Source organism: Coptis chinensis, chromosome 5 (genome assembly GCF_015680905.1).
Source record: "Coptis chinensis isolate HL-2020 chromosome 5, ASM1568090v1, whole genome shotgun sequence".
NCBI classification, from domain to species: domain Eukaryota; kingdom Viridiplantae; phylum Streptophyta; class Magnoliopsida; order Ranunculales; family Ranunculaceae; genus Coptis; species Coptis chinensis.
The window spans coordinates 58,676,848-58,691,765 of NC_141460.1; the positions used below are offsets into that span (position 1 = coordinate 58,676,848).

The 14,918-nt window shown below is 37.0% G+C and overlaps 1 protein-coding gene across 1 annotated transcript; it reads left to right on the forward strand.

Annotated features, from left to right (window-relative positions):
* The first annotated feature begins 375 nt into the window (after positions 1 to 375).
* On the forward strand, positions 376 to 1,242 carry LOC147498140 (uncharacterized). The gene has a single exon (XM_086563148.1). The coding sequence runs from the start codon at positions 376 to 378 to the stop codon at positions 1,240 to 1,242; it is 867 nt and encodes a 288-aa protein (XP_086419274.1).
* Positions 1,243 to 14,918: the final 13,676 nt, after the last annotated feature.

Genomic DNA, 14,918 nt, shown 5'->3' on the forward strand with positions numbered 1-14,918 from the left:
AATGAGGTATTTGGAGGTGTAAACAATGAAGATATGCCTAAGGGGTCACAACTAACAAAACTAAAGAAGAACTGATTCAAGAGGCAAAGAATTTGTTGGTGGCTACTGGATACGAGAGTGAAGATGGCGAAATCTTGCAGATTTTGGGTGATCCAAAAAAAAACGAACTAGGAAAAGAGGCAAACTTCCCTAAACGAGACAAAAGTTAGCAGTACTAAACCAAGTATCTGGGGATCCATGTGTGATGATAGACTTGATTCGGGGGCAGCAAAATGAGAGTCTTCAACTGATAATGAAGCTCCAGTAGTAGGGGAAAAAGAATACACTGATGCCACGAATGATGAGGGTCATGATACTGATCATGGTGGCCAGAACATGAAGGCTACCACAAATACAGACCAGCAACCAAGCAAGAGGTTATGGGCAGATATAATTGGGCGTAAGGCAGTTGGGAAGGAGAATCTAGAGTTCATCAAACCAACAATGGTAGATGGGGAAGAAACAGTACACATTAAATCTAACCAGTTTGAAAGCATCAAGAAGAAATATGAGAAGATGGTTTTTGGAAGTTTCATCGGGAAGAAACCGGGGTTTCTGTTTGTACGAGAAGTTGTTACCCGAACCTGGAAACTAAAGAACAAGTTCTCAATGAAAACTTATGGGGACACAATGTACACTTTTGAGTTTGAATCTGATGAAGATAGAGAAGCAGTACTTGACACAGGAAGTTTTCACATAGCAAGCCAACTTTTTGTAGTGCAGCCATGGAAGCTATTTGTGGAAGCAGAATCAAAAGACCTAAAGACAATCCCTATATGGGTTATTTTGAAGAACCACCCATTAGAGATGTGGAATAAGAGGGGATTCAGTCAAGTTGTCAGTGCTATAGGGATACCAATGTTTACAGACCGACCAACAGAAGAAATGACAAGGACAACCTATGCAAGGGTGTGCGTGGAGGTGGATATAGACTGTAAATTCCAAAAGGAGATCCCAGTGGTGATTGATGAGGTTCGAGCAATGAATATCAAAGTGGAGTATAACTGGAGGCCACCACAGTGTTCGCGCTGTAAAGTGTATGGGCATACTAACCAAACATGCCCAAATAAACCTAAGATAAAGATGGAAGCAAAACAAGTATGGCTGAAAAGAGGAACTAAAACTGAAGATGTGAAGGTCAATACTGGGGAAAAAGGAATACAGAGAGAGTCAAAAAAAGCAACAAAGACACAAGAGAAGTAAGTGCAAGAAGTGTATGTTGTAGAGGACGAAGCAGTTCAAGAGAAAGACATGGGAAATGAGAGTGAAGGATGGGAGTCACCGACAAGGAGACACATGGTGAGAGCAAGACCTGAACATAACAGTTTCAATGCGGAAGGCGCGCAACAGAATAGTGGAAGTACAGTTACTATTAAGGAGGGGAAGAATGGACTAAATGGTAGGGCAGCTGTAGCAAATCCTATGATAGCCAATACTAAGCAAAGTAACACACAGGACCAAAGGCGGTACAGTCATCAGTCTCCTCATAAGTTCAAATGACTAATACATCATGTTGGAACTTCAGAGGATTGGGCTTGAGATATCTATGGTAAGCAAAGAAACTGATAAAGAGTATACAAGACATGAAAGCAGAACTTAATTATCTCTCCTTAGTACTTTTGTATAAGGAAACAAAAAACATAATAGATGCAATGGCTGTAAAAAAAACCTACTGTGAGGTTTATAGTTATTATACCTAGTTCATTTGTTGAGGATGTAAGGAAAAACTGCATATGAAGATGCAAAGGATGGGTACGAATGTAACAACCAAATAATTTCTTTTTTAATGAAAAGGGGTAGGGGACCTCTATAAAAACCTCGCTTACCGATAAAAAAAAAATGGAGGAGACTAGATCCACATTTTCGTGCATGGGCAGAGGAGCCATGTTTTGGGCCGAAAATCGAGCCCAAAACCTAATTTCTTTAGTCCACAGAGCCCTTCTCAGCCGGATTTCTCTTCAACAGACTTTTTTTCCACGTCTACTCGTCTGATTGGATCAAGGCTTGGACCATTGGAAAGCTCTTTCTAAGCCGGTCGTTTTGACATAAGGTAGGCCTAATTCTGAGGTTTGAGTCCAAAGATATGGCCTTCGGAAGTTCTGCTGACTTTTGTGCGCTGTTTCTGCCCACATTGACTTTGACTTTTCAGCTTTGACCGGTATTTAAAAAGGTTTTTTCTCCTTGAATCTTGGCCTTTAATCACAGAAATTGTTAGCAACTAACCCTTGCTCCTTTATCTCGCCAAAGTGACACATTTCTGCACATAATTGACTCCAATGCTTGAAATACATAAAAGCACGTAATCAGCATTAACTCTTATTTATTACTCACATAATTGGTGTAAAAGTATTATTGTTAAAGGGTTAAAACTATAGTTTTGGGCTCTTATCACCTGCCTATTCTCATCTCTAAGTACCGCTGCTATTCACCTAAAAGCCCTTGCAAACTTTCATCTGTATTTAGATTTACTATTCCAACTTCTGCTCGCTCCTACTTACAGTATCGCTGTTGCCTCTGCTTTGTATGAACCTCCACACGCCATGTATCTTGAAAGTGTTGCTTTTCTGGCCCCTCTTCCATCTTGAATGCCATTGCTTGGAGTTTCGTTCTCACATCACACAAGACAAGATGCACAACCTGATGAGTGAATCGCTGCTTGTTCTCAAAAAATTTGTCATTGCGTGTCCTCCAGATCCAATAGATGTATCCGTTCCATACTAACCTTATAGCATCCTATTTCAGCCCTTTCCCTGCTGATTCTTTCTGAGTCCACTCGATTTCTTCTCTCCATGTTCCAGCTTGTGGTCTATTGCACCCCATTGTCGCTAGCAAAGTTTGCCATACTTCCATGGAAAAACTGCAGCCATGAAACAAGTGCTCTTCATTCTCTATCTCTCGCCACCACAAGTTGCAAGTGTCAGTAGTAACTTTCTTCCATTCCTTCATCTTGTCGAGAGTTCTTAGCCCTATGTTGAGCCCCATCTAGCTTATAAAGGAATGTCTCGGTATTCGGTTAGAAAACCAAACCAGACGATGCCATGTAGCTGATTTCCTGATCCCTCACAAACCTTCATATGTATCTCTCAAGCTGTAATCTCCCTGATGCGTGGCAGTCCAAACCAGTTTATCCTATCCTCCCATTATTTCTATTTTTTCCTTTGCTTGTTTAGCAATTTCTCTGATCCCATTCTCTATGTGTTCTGGGAAACACCACTCCCCTTGTTTTGTAAATTCAGAAACTATGATATTGAGGTGGCCTCTAGAGCTGTACAAAAAAGCTTGCGGAAACTTTTCTTTTAGAATTCCACTTGGGTGCCATGGGTCTAGCCAAAAGCTTGTGTTTCTTCCATCTTTGATTTGATGTATGAGCACTTGAGCTGCTTCCTTTCTATCTTTGAGCAAGTTTCTCCAAACTCTATGAGCAATCATTAGGGACTTTTAGATGCCAAAAGTTCCTACCTTCGATTAAATTCTTGTGTAACCACTCTACCCATAAGTTTTCTGCCTTTGTAACCAGTTTCCAGATGTGTTTCATGTTAGATGCTTAATTCACTTTAGATAGGTCCCTTATGCCCATGCCCCCTTCATCATATGGATAACACAAACTCTCCCATCCTATCAGAGCATGGGATTGAGCACAATCAGGCCCTGTCCATAGGAAGTTTCTGCATAACCTTTTTATATCATCAATAGCCTTCTGAGGTTTAATAAACGAAGCAAACCAGTACACACTTAGATTATTTAGAACTGCTTTAATCAACTGCAATCTCCCTGCATATGATAAAGCCTTTCCCTTCCAGCTCTGTCTATGGTTCTCAGTCTTGTGGTGATCAAAGGAAGCCCCAAGTATTTCACAGGTAGCTCTCCTTTTGGGAATTGTAATACCCCTTCAATCTCTGTACAAGTCAGCTCATCTACTCCTACAAAGAATATTTGACTTTTCTGGACATTGACTTCAAGGCCAGTGCATTCCCTGAAGGTGTTAAGATTCTCTCTTAGCTTTGTGGCTGTTCGGATATCTCCATGCATGAATGCCACTAAAATCATCTGCAAAAGATAAATGAGTGATAATTGGGTTCATACATTTATTATGTAATTTGTACTGATTATTTGTGACACTATGGTGCATAATTTCCGAGAATAAATCCATCACCAGTACAAATAAGTAAGGGGACATGGGGTTTCATTGCCTACTCCCTTTTTTGCCTTTAAAGTACCCATATGGTGCTCTGTTGATCATGATAGCTTCTTTATTACATTCTTACATACTCTTTCCCTATTGCATCTTCATATGCAATTTTCCTCACATCCTCAGCAATCATCTGCCCTTAGACTTAGCAACCAAACACTATAAATACAAGATCTCAGCATGTAGTTTCATTATTGAAAACCCTAAACACTCTGCTGCATCTCAGAGCAAGCCCGCACCCTCCACAAGACCAAATAGAGCATGACCCACCTTTATATAATATTGATTAGTCATTCCTTAAGTGCGACCCGCGCCCTCCAAAGGCATAAACAGAGTGCGCCCATGCCCTTACTGCAAGCATTCATGCTCGAACTTATAGGTTCTTCTTCTAACACTTCCAATAGCTCTTTTCTTATTTGGTTGCTATGAATACTCCAAAAATTATACCAGAACAGTCTTTTGAGGATCTATTCCTTAATGACAATTATGGGTTCCACTTTAACGAGATGATGATAAAGCACGAATGGTACACCCTACTGATAAGACCTGATCAAACTTATTCTCCTGCACTTACTACGTAGTTTTATGAGCATGTTACTTTCTTTGACCGCTCCAACGGAGAACAAGCAATAAGAATAATGTTAGATGACGAACCCTTTGAATTGACAAAGTACTTAATGTCTTTTTCTTTAGGAATTCCTACCCATGCCCAACACACCCATGTTAATTATATTGATGATAATGCAAACAATTATGATTGGGTGGACTTCCATGAGACCTATGGTGCAGGTATTTTTGAAGTAGAATAACACAGCCAACATAACATATCCCTAGGAAGCATGACCCTTAATACGGGCCTTGCAATGATTTTCCTTAAGTTAAATGTCCTAGGCGATTGGAACTTCACTTCTGCGGATCCTATCGCAAGCAACACTTTCCTCGCTTTAGCTAAGGGACATTGGTTTTACGATATATCCAAAACCATAGTAACTAGTCTTGCCAGAGCACAGACTGTAAGGCAATCACAGTCACTCGTAATATCTTATTTTTCTTCCCTGAATTTTGTACACATTTCAATGATTGGGTTAAGGTTGACACAATGCGCACGACCAATGCTATTGTCCGTTCTCTACGTGCTATGGTTTGGCCTGGCTGGCATATCCAACCTCACCTAGTTGCCCCATGTACCCCGTCCAACCAAATTGCACTAAATAAATTAGCTAGGGTAGATGACAACAGAAGGAAAGCATTGAAGATAGTCATAGATTGCCAAGACTTGAAGGAACCTCATTTCACAAGTGAGGAACAAAGGGAGGATAATGCTTGATTAGCGTAACTATATATGGTTATAATTATAATTTCCTGTTAGAGTCCGCTTAAGTCCTAAGCGATTTTTAATTCCTGTTATCTCCATAATTGATGGAACTCATAAAGGAGTTGCGTCTGCATTTTATTCTTTATATTTGTATCGTTTAACTTTCTCTTATAGGTGCTCCCATTCACAAGCACGTTTCTATGATACTCTCTATCCTTTCCTTTTCATTCTATACTTTAGGGACAAAATATGATTCTGTTTGGGGGTGGCATAGAAACATGATGTAAATGTTTAAGCACATATTAGGTTTTATATTACGTATTATTTGTCATATAAAAAGTATAAAAGTATAAAAAGTATAAAAATAGTTTATACTATGCACTTAGGATAAAAAGTTGAAAAACATAAAAAGCATATAAAATAATTTATACTCGTTCTGAGTTTCTAGAGATAGAACTCATAACAAAGGGCTATAGATTAGAAACCCCATCAAAGAGATTTGTGGGGGTGTTAATCTCTCAACCTAGTTAAACAATGACTATAGAGATGTAGGTTGTTAGCTAGGGATCAAGAAAAGCAATTCGATGACTAAACTAATAGCCAATCGAATCGCTTTTCTCTAATACCTTTTATCATTCATCAAATCACTATTTTCCTATCTTAAATCTACTGTTTTGACATCATTACTCTCTCAATAATGAATTAGTTTAGTTTAATTTAGATAAGCATTCAAGTACGTACAAGCAGAAGTGGATCGAACACGACTAGTCCTCTTTATCGCATGATTTAGAGACTATTCAATTTATTGTTTTTCCATCTTTATCTACTATTCAAACATCTTCTATCTGCTATTTTAATGTGCAATAAATATACACTCGTCACCCATGTAATTAGGAATTTGAGCCCTTTGATCTTTTGAGGCTTTTGTGCTTAGGCATTGTCTTGCAATGGGTTGTCCTTAGTCCTTGAAACCTTGGAGTGTTTTCTAAGCTTTTGAGTTTTTAGACCTTTGTGTTGACTTTGACTGTTGACTTTTTGACATTTTTTCCCAGTTGTTCTATGAGGACCCTTTTGTCCCCTTTTAGGGCTAGAACAAGTCTTTTAAGATATTTGGTTAAGAATAAACTTATATCCTGAAAAAGCAATAAGAATATAAGTTTTCTACATTATTGATCATATAATTTGACTAAATTGAAGCATTACAAGGGGATAAAAATGCATATTTGAGGACTGATCACCCTAACCAACATACTTATTTTGTGGGCATCTCTGCACTTATATATGTGTAGAGATATACATAATTGCTCCTCTCATATCTTATCCAACAAGTAAGCTAATATAGAACCTTCTTGTGCCTTATTTTAGTGGATAAAATAAAGTCTTGTTAGGCTCAAGCCCATGTCTTTGGGAATTTGAGCCCTTTGGTCTTTTGAGGCTTTTGTCCTTAGCCATTGTCTTGCAAAGGGTTGAGTCCTTGGTCCTTGAAGCCTTGGAATGTTTCCTGAGCTTTTGAATTTTTGGACCTTTGAGTTGACTTTGACTTTGACAGTTGATTTTTTGGCAGTTTTTCCCAGTTGTTTCATAATGTCCCTTTTGTCTCGTTTTTGTCTCTAGAACACGTCTTTTAAGATATTTGGTTCAGAATAGGCTTGTATCCGGAAAAAACATTAAGAATATAAGTTTTCTACATTATTGGTCATATAATTTGACTAAATTGAACATTACAAAGGGATAAAAACATATATTTGAGGACTGATCACCCTAACTAATGACATACCTATTTTGTGGGCATCTCTACACTTATATATGTGTAGAGATGTACATAATTACCCCTCTCATATCTTATCCAACAAGTATCCTAATCTAGAACCTTCTTGAGCCTTATTTTAGTGGATACCTAATCTAGAACCTTCTTGTGCCTTCTTTTAGTGGATACCTAATCTAGAACCTTCTTATGCCTTCTTTTAGTAGGTAAGATCAAGCCTTGTTGGGCCCAAGCCCATGTCTTTGGGAATTTGAGCCATTTGGTCTTTTAAAGCTTTTGTTCTTAGCCATTCTCTTGCCAACGGTTGAGTCCTTGGTCCTTGAAGCCTTGGAGAGTGTTTCCTGACTTTTTCAGTTTTTGGGCCTTTGAGTTGACTTTGACCATTGATCGTTGACTTTTTGGCCCTTTTCCCAGTTGGTCTATGAGGTCCCTTTTGTCTCTTTTTTGGCTATAGAACACATCTTTTTAAGATATTTGGTTCAGAATAGGCTTGTATTTTGAAAAAGCAATAAGAATATGAGTTTTCTACATTAATTATTGATCATATAATTTGACTAAATTGAAGCATTTTTTTTTATGAAAGGCAAGCAGGGTTTTTGAGAAAATTAAAGTATAACAAGGAGATAAAAATGCATATTTGAGGACTGATCACCCTAACCAACAACATACCTATTTTGTGGGCATCTAGAACCTTCTTGTGCCTTCTTTTAGTGGATACCTAATCCAGAACCTTCTTATGCCTTCTTGTAGTGGATACCTAATCTAGAACCTTATTATGCCTTCTTTTAGTGGATAAGATCCAGCCTTGTTAGGACCAAGCTCATGTCTTTGGGAATTTGAGCCTTTTGGTTTTTTGAGGATTTTGTGCTTTGCCATTGTCTGACACAGGGTTGAGTCCTTGGTCCTTGAAGCCTTGGAATATTTCTTGACCTTTTTAGTTTTTGGGCCTTTGAGTTGACTTTGATCGTTGACTTTTTGGCACTTTTTCCTAGTTGGTCCATGAGGTATCTTTTCTCTCCTTTTTGGCTTTTGAACACGTCTTTTAAGATATTTAGTTCAGAATAAGTTTGTATCCTGAAAAAGCAATAAGAATATGAGTTTTCTATATTATTGATTGATAAGCACCCAAAAGTGTAGTTTAAACCCCTTAATAGTACTCTACTTAGACCAATTATGTTTATAATAAATAAGAGTTAGTGATGTTTACATGTTTTTTGTGCATTTTAGGACTTGAAGTTGATTAGGTGACTAAAGTCACCATTTTTGAATGGAAAATGAGTCAAGATGATTTCTAAGGAAGTTCTACATTTAAAGCCCAAGAATCATGAAGAAAATCTTTTTTCAAGCCCAATCAAAGCTGGGATGTCAAAGTCAATCCGGGTAGAAAAAAGAAAAAAAAGTCAACAGAACTTCAACTGGTCGTATCATTGGACTCGGGCCTCAGAATTGGGCCTACTTATGTCAAAATGACCGGCTCGGAATAAACTTTCCAATGGACCTAGCCTTGCCCTAATCAGAGCTGCAAAACTGGACAAAAATAGCACAGAAGTAATTTCCAGCAGCTGTGGTCCTTTTAGACTTAACCTAATAGACTTTGGGCTCACTTTAGAGGGGTGGTTTGATAAGAGCCCAAAACTGTAGTTTTAACCCTTTAACAATAATACTTTTAGACCAATTATGCGAGTAATAAATAAGAGTTAATGCTGATTACGTGCTTTTAGGTATTTCAGGCATTGAAGTCAATTATGTAGAAAAATGCCACTTTGGCTAGATAAAAGAGCAAGGGTTGGTTGCTAAGGAGTTCTGTGATTAAAGGACAAGATTCAAGGAGAAAAATCTTTTGTAAAGCCCGGTCAAATGCTGAAAAGTCAAAGTCAACACGGGCAGAAACAGTACACGAAAGTCAGTAGAACTTCCGAAGACCATATCTTTCGACTCAAGCCTCGAATTAGGTGTACCTTATGTCAAAACGACCGGATCGGAAAGAGATTTCCAATGGTCTAAACCTTGATCCAATCAGAGGAGCATAAGAGTACGAAAAGCCTGCTGAACTCAGATCCAGCTGAAAAGGGCCCTGTGGACTGAAGAGATTGGGTTTTTGGCTCGATTTTTCAGCCCAAAACATGGCTCCTCAACCCATGCACGAAAATGTGGATTTGGTCTCCTCCATTTCCACACACAAGACTTAGCTCTAAAAGATCAATTAGATTAGATAGATGGGGGCCATTAGAGAATAATCTAGATCTAGTTTTGAGAATTTTTAATTAGTTTATTAATTAGTTTTTCATATCTTGTTGTAGATCTAGTTTTACGTTTAAGTTATTAGTTTAGAACAAAGTAGATTATTAATTTAGTTATTTGAATCATTGTTTATTATTCATTAGATCAATAAAATAGTTAGTTCTTCATAATTTCAATTTTGTTATTTAAAATTGGTTAGATCTAATTTCAATTCTTAGTTGTTAATTATTTCTTAGTTGTTAATTTAGATTTGAATTATTGTTTAGTTCAATTTAGTAAAGTTAGAACCTTTATATGATGTCTAGTTTAATTTCATTGGGAAATGATAGTTTGATGAATCAAGGCTAAACCTCCATTAGAGGGTTTGATGAAGCCTTGATGAAAACATTATTGTGTAGTGTAGAATCTTTGTAAGAGTCTATTCCACTCTAGAAGGGAGTTGATTCGCCATGAGAATGGGTAGAACTTCCTCAAATGCTAGTCATTAGTTGGTAGAGATTCCCATTAATGATTAAGGATTAGAATGACCAATTCTTATCGTAAGAACGTAAGAATTAGATTACAACAATCTATGCTAGTTTCTTAAGTTGGATTCAAGGTGGATTCAATCCACCCTAATTCTTATTCTAGATTCAAACTGTAGTATTACGTAGCATTCGTAGTTGAAGCAATATAGTTAGTATCTTGTTATTTGAATTTGCATCGTGGTATAATCCCACCATTACTCTCACTGACTTTGGATAAACTGATAGTCATAGAAAACCTTGAATGCTAAAGAACTAATCTTTTATTCCACTATATTTTGATAGATTCGAGAGTATAATAAATCTTTGATAAATAGTTTTCATAAAGTTTTAGTTTTATTTACGTTTGAATTTAATCTTTTATTCGTGAGAATAATTGACAATTTTACGTTTATCAAATGGTGTCGCTGCCGGGAACAATAATACTTTTAGACCAATTATGCGAGTAATAAATAAGAGTTAATGCTAATTATGTGCTTTTATATATTTCAGGCATTGAAGTCAATTATGTGCATAAATGTGGCACTTTGGTGAGATAAATGAGCAGGTTGGTTGCTAAGGAGTTCTGTGATTAAAGGCCAAGCTCTAAAAGATCAATTAGATTAGATTGAAGGGGGCCATTAGAGAATAATCTAGATCTAGTTTTGAGAATTTTTAATTAGTTTATTAATTAGTTTTTCATATCTTGTTTTAGATCTAGTTTTATGTTCAAGTAATTAGTTTAAAACAAAGTAGATTATTAATTTAGTTATTTGAATCATTGTTTATTATTCATTAGATCAATAAAATAGTTAGTTCTTCATAATTTCAATTTTGTTATTTAAAATTGCTTAGATCTAATTTCGATTCTTAGTCGTTAATGATTTCTTAGTTGTTAATTTAGATTTGAATTATTGTTTAGTTCAATTTAGTAAAGTTAGAACCTTTATATGATGTCTAGTTTAATTTCATTCTGAAATGATAGTTTGATGAATCAAGGCTAAACCTCCATTAGAGGGGTTTGATGAAGCCTTGATGAAAACTTGATTGTGTAGTGTAGAATCGTTGTAAGAGTCTATTCCACTCTAGAAGGGAGTTGATTCGCCATGAGAATGGGTAGAACTTCCTCACATGCTAGTCATTAGTTAGTAGAGATGGCCATGAATGATTAGGGATAAGAACAACCAATTCTTATCGTAAGAACGTAAGAATTGGATTACAACAATCTATGCTACTTTCTTAAGTTGGATTCAAGGTGGATTCAATCCCCCATAATTCTTATTCTAGATTCAAACCGTAGTATTCCGTAGCATTCGTAGTTGAAACATTATAGTTAGTATATTCTTATTTGAATTTGTATCGTAGTATAATCCCACCATTACTCTCACTGACTTTGGATAAACTGATAGTCGTAGAAAACCTTGAATGCTAATGAACTAGGAGTGGAACGAATCTTTTACTCCACTATATTTCGATAGATTCGAGAGTATAATAAATCTTTGATAAATAGTCTTCGTAAAGTTTTAGTTTTACTTCCGTTTGAATTTAATCTTTTTTTCGTGAGAAGAATTGACAATTTTACGTTTATCAAATGGCGCCGCTGCCATCTTAGTTCCCTTTTGCATTGTTTTCTTTAGAATTGTTAGTCTTCCAAAGTCCCATAACCCACCCACCCTTGTTTGATTCTAACTGTGGTTGTCCGTTTCAAAGATCAAATTTTTCCTCATGAGAATTACTTACGAAAGCACGATCGCGCCATAGGCGATCTAAATTGGAGCGCTACTGCCCATACTGAACTCCAGTTTTAGATGAGCGATCCGCGCATCCGCCGCCAAAACAAAACTTCGAGCACCCGCCACGCTGAAGCACCTAGACCTTGAGTTTAATCAAATCTCTAACTAAAAAGGTAGAGGCTATTTCTGTTTAACAAAAGCTTATTCCCGTCATGAATGTCAACACCAATCAATGTAATTTCTGTTTGAGTCCAGAGCATCCCGACTCCTACTGTCCTTTCGCCTATGAACAATAACAATCACAACAAGATAATATTTGTTCCATTAATAGCGAACTTAACGCTGCTTGGCAACAAAACCCCAACTTCGGTTGCCGAAATTTAACCCAAATGTTAGGCCAACAAACAATTACAACCAAGGTCCACCAAAGAAATGACAAGGTTAGGGTAATTATAATAATTATAATACTAATAGAGGTATCATTCCGGTAAATAATAACTATCAAAATCCACCCATTAATAATCAACGTGACATAGTTCCTGTCACACAACCTATAACTAACACTCCTCCACAACCGGATCATTTCGATACCTTTATGCAATCTCAACAGCAGATTTAACAAGCCATCAAACTTTCCTTACAACAGTTAGCTCTAGAGAAAGTACAACCCAAAGGTGTGTTTCCAGGACAAGCGATACCTAATCCTAAAACACCAAACACAGCCTTTGAGGTTAACTGTAATACTAGTAATGAAAATGAAAACGTAGGCGAGATAAATTCCATCACCACTCTCCGTTCAGTGATAGTGGTTGATAACAACGTAACTATGCCTATAGTTACCCCACCAGTAGTCCCTACACCGGATATCGAACTAGATACCAAAATGATAACTGAAGATCCTACCCCTATATAGGTACCAGTTAAACCACAACCAAAGAAATAGAAAGCAAAGGTTAGAGATCTAGTTGATTCATACGCTAAATATAGAGAGAAACCACCGTTTCCCTAAAAATTAGCTATGTTAAACAGGGATACAAACTTTGATGAGATTAGGGAAGTTTTCAAAAATCTAACGATAAACCTACCCTTTCTCGAAGCAATTAAAAAATTACCTCAACACGCTAAGTTTTTTAAAGAGTTGTGCACTACTAGGCGTAAGACAAATATTCCTAAAGACACCTTTTTAACTGAACAATTTTCAACTTTAACGGAACACAATGGAATCGTTAAGTACAAGGACCCTGGTCGTCTTACTGTACAATGCACCTTAGGAGATTCCCACACGTCGACCGCTTTACTAGACCTGGGGGCGAGTGTTAACTTACTCCCGTATTATCTATACAAACGTGCTTGTTAAAGTCCAGGATTTCTACTATCATATTGATTTTGTTATCCTCGATACAGAAGTCACTAACGACTCTGTTCGGATCATCTTAGGGCGTCCCTTCTTGGCGACTGCCAACGCGCTTATAAATTGCCGCGATGGTTCATTGTCCTTATCTTTTGGGCATCTTTCTATTGAGGTAAATGTTTTTAAAATGATGAAAAAGTTACCAGATTCGTCTATAGATGGAGAGGTTAGCATGATCGAGAGCTTAGCTCATGATTATTTCAAAACCACGTTTTCAGATATGCACAAATTTCTTTCCTTTGGAAGTTCCAAATTCGACAAGTACCCCTTGGATGTAGATGAAATTGAGGAAGAGTTCCTTCAACTCTTTTGCAACTCTTCCCTGCCACCTCGCGAGTCCCACCTTGCCAACATCCATTTATCCCTTGACGCTATGACGAAAGATGAATTTTTCACCCTTTATCCCAGTGATTCTTTTGACCCACCTATTGAGGAATGTCTGGCATATCTAAAGGCTTCTAATGATCTAGACTTGAGAGCTTTAGCTGACACTCATTCATCTTCCATCACCAATTTTCCCCACCTTCCACCTTTTCAATGGAACTTGGAGTTTGCGTTTGACCCTTTTATTTCTTCGGTGCTTAATGATTTTCTAAATCCTCCTAATACAGAAATAATTCCCAAGGGGAAGGCACTTAACACCCTCATTTTTAGAATTGAGACAATTCCCACCTACACCATGAATGAGTTTTGTGCTAAACCCACCTTCTCATTTCTTCCATTCCTTACGTCTAGAATTCATCCATATCCACCATATCTTTCACAAACATCTATTTTCTCACGATCATTCACTTGGACACCCTTTCGTTCAAAGATGAAAAAGGAGGTGCATGCGTGATTACATTCTAGATCTCTCAAACTTCGCTTTCATTTCAATAAGTTATGTCGTAGAAAATCTTGGTGCTTGATTCTGTTTGGGTTTGGATTCCATGTTATTTATTTATGGAAAGACCCACAACTCTTTAGGTTGTTGATGTATGGAAAACTGCAGGGTATATATATATATATATCTAGTTGTTTGTTAAAGTCTTAAGTATCTGACTATAAACGACTCATATTGTGGTTTGGTGTACCTTCTTATAATTCCATATATTGGTAAGTGCACCATTCAGGTAACCGGGCCATCCTTATAGAGTGTGTGGTTGTAAGTACCGGATCATAAGTCCACGTTAAACATAATTCACGTTTTCCACTCTTGCATGTTTTCTTGGATTTTGAGTCATGTTCCTCTATGGTGTGAATTATGCTTTTATTGCTTTCTTATTTTTTCTTATATTAAATCTTATTCATAAAAAATAAAAATTGTTAAAATCATAAAAATGGTAATTTAGGAAGTCTCGGGAATCTGACTTTAAAAGACCCGCTTTTAAAACAAATTTTCTAAACTTCGTTGCCAAAAATTTGTTTGGGGGTGGGGTGTTTGTTTTCCATACTGGATTGTTCAACTGGCCATTTGTGTTGCTTAGACCGTTTAATCATATTTCGATTCGGGTTGACATTATCTATGAAATTAGATTTCATTCGTTCGTATAACTTACGTCATGCACGCACTTCGAGACATTTTCCATCTTCTTATATGTCATCCACTGTCGGAATAGAGTGTTTTATGGATCATTGGATTGGAAATTTTCTCCTGATCATTTCCATAGCTCATTCGCAAAAATCGGACAGGTAACGAAGCAGCAATTTTAGTTTGAAGTTGCGCGAAAATTCAACAAAAAT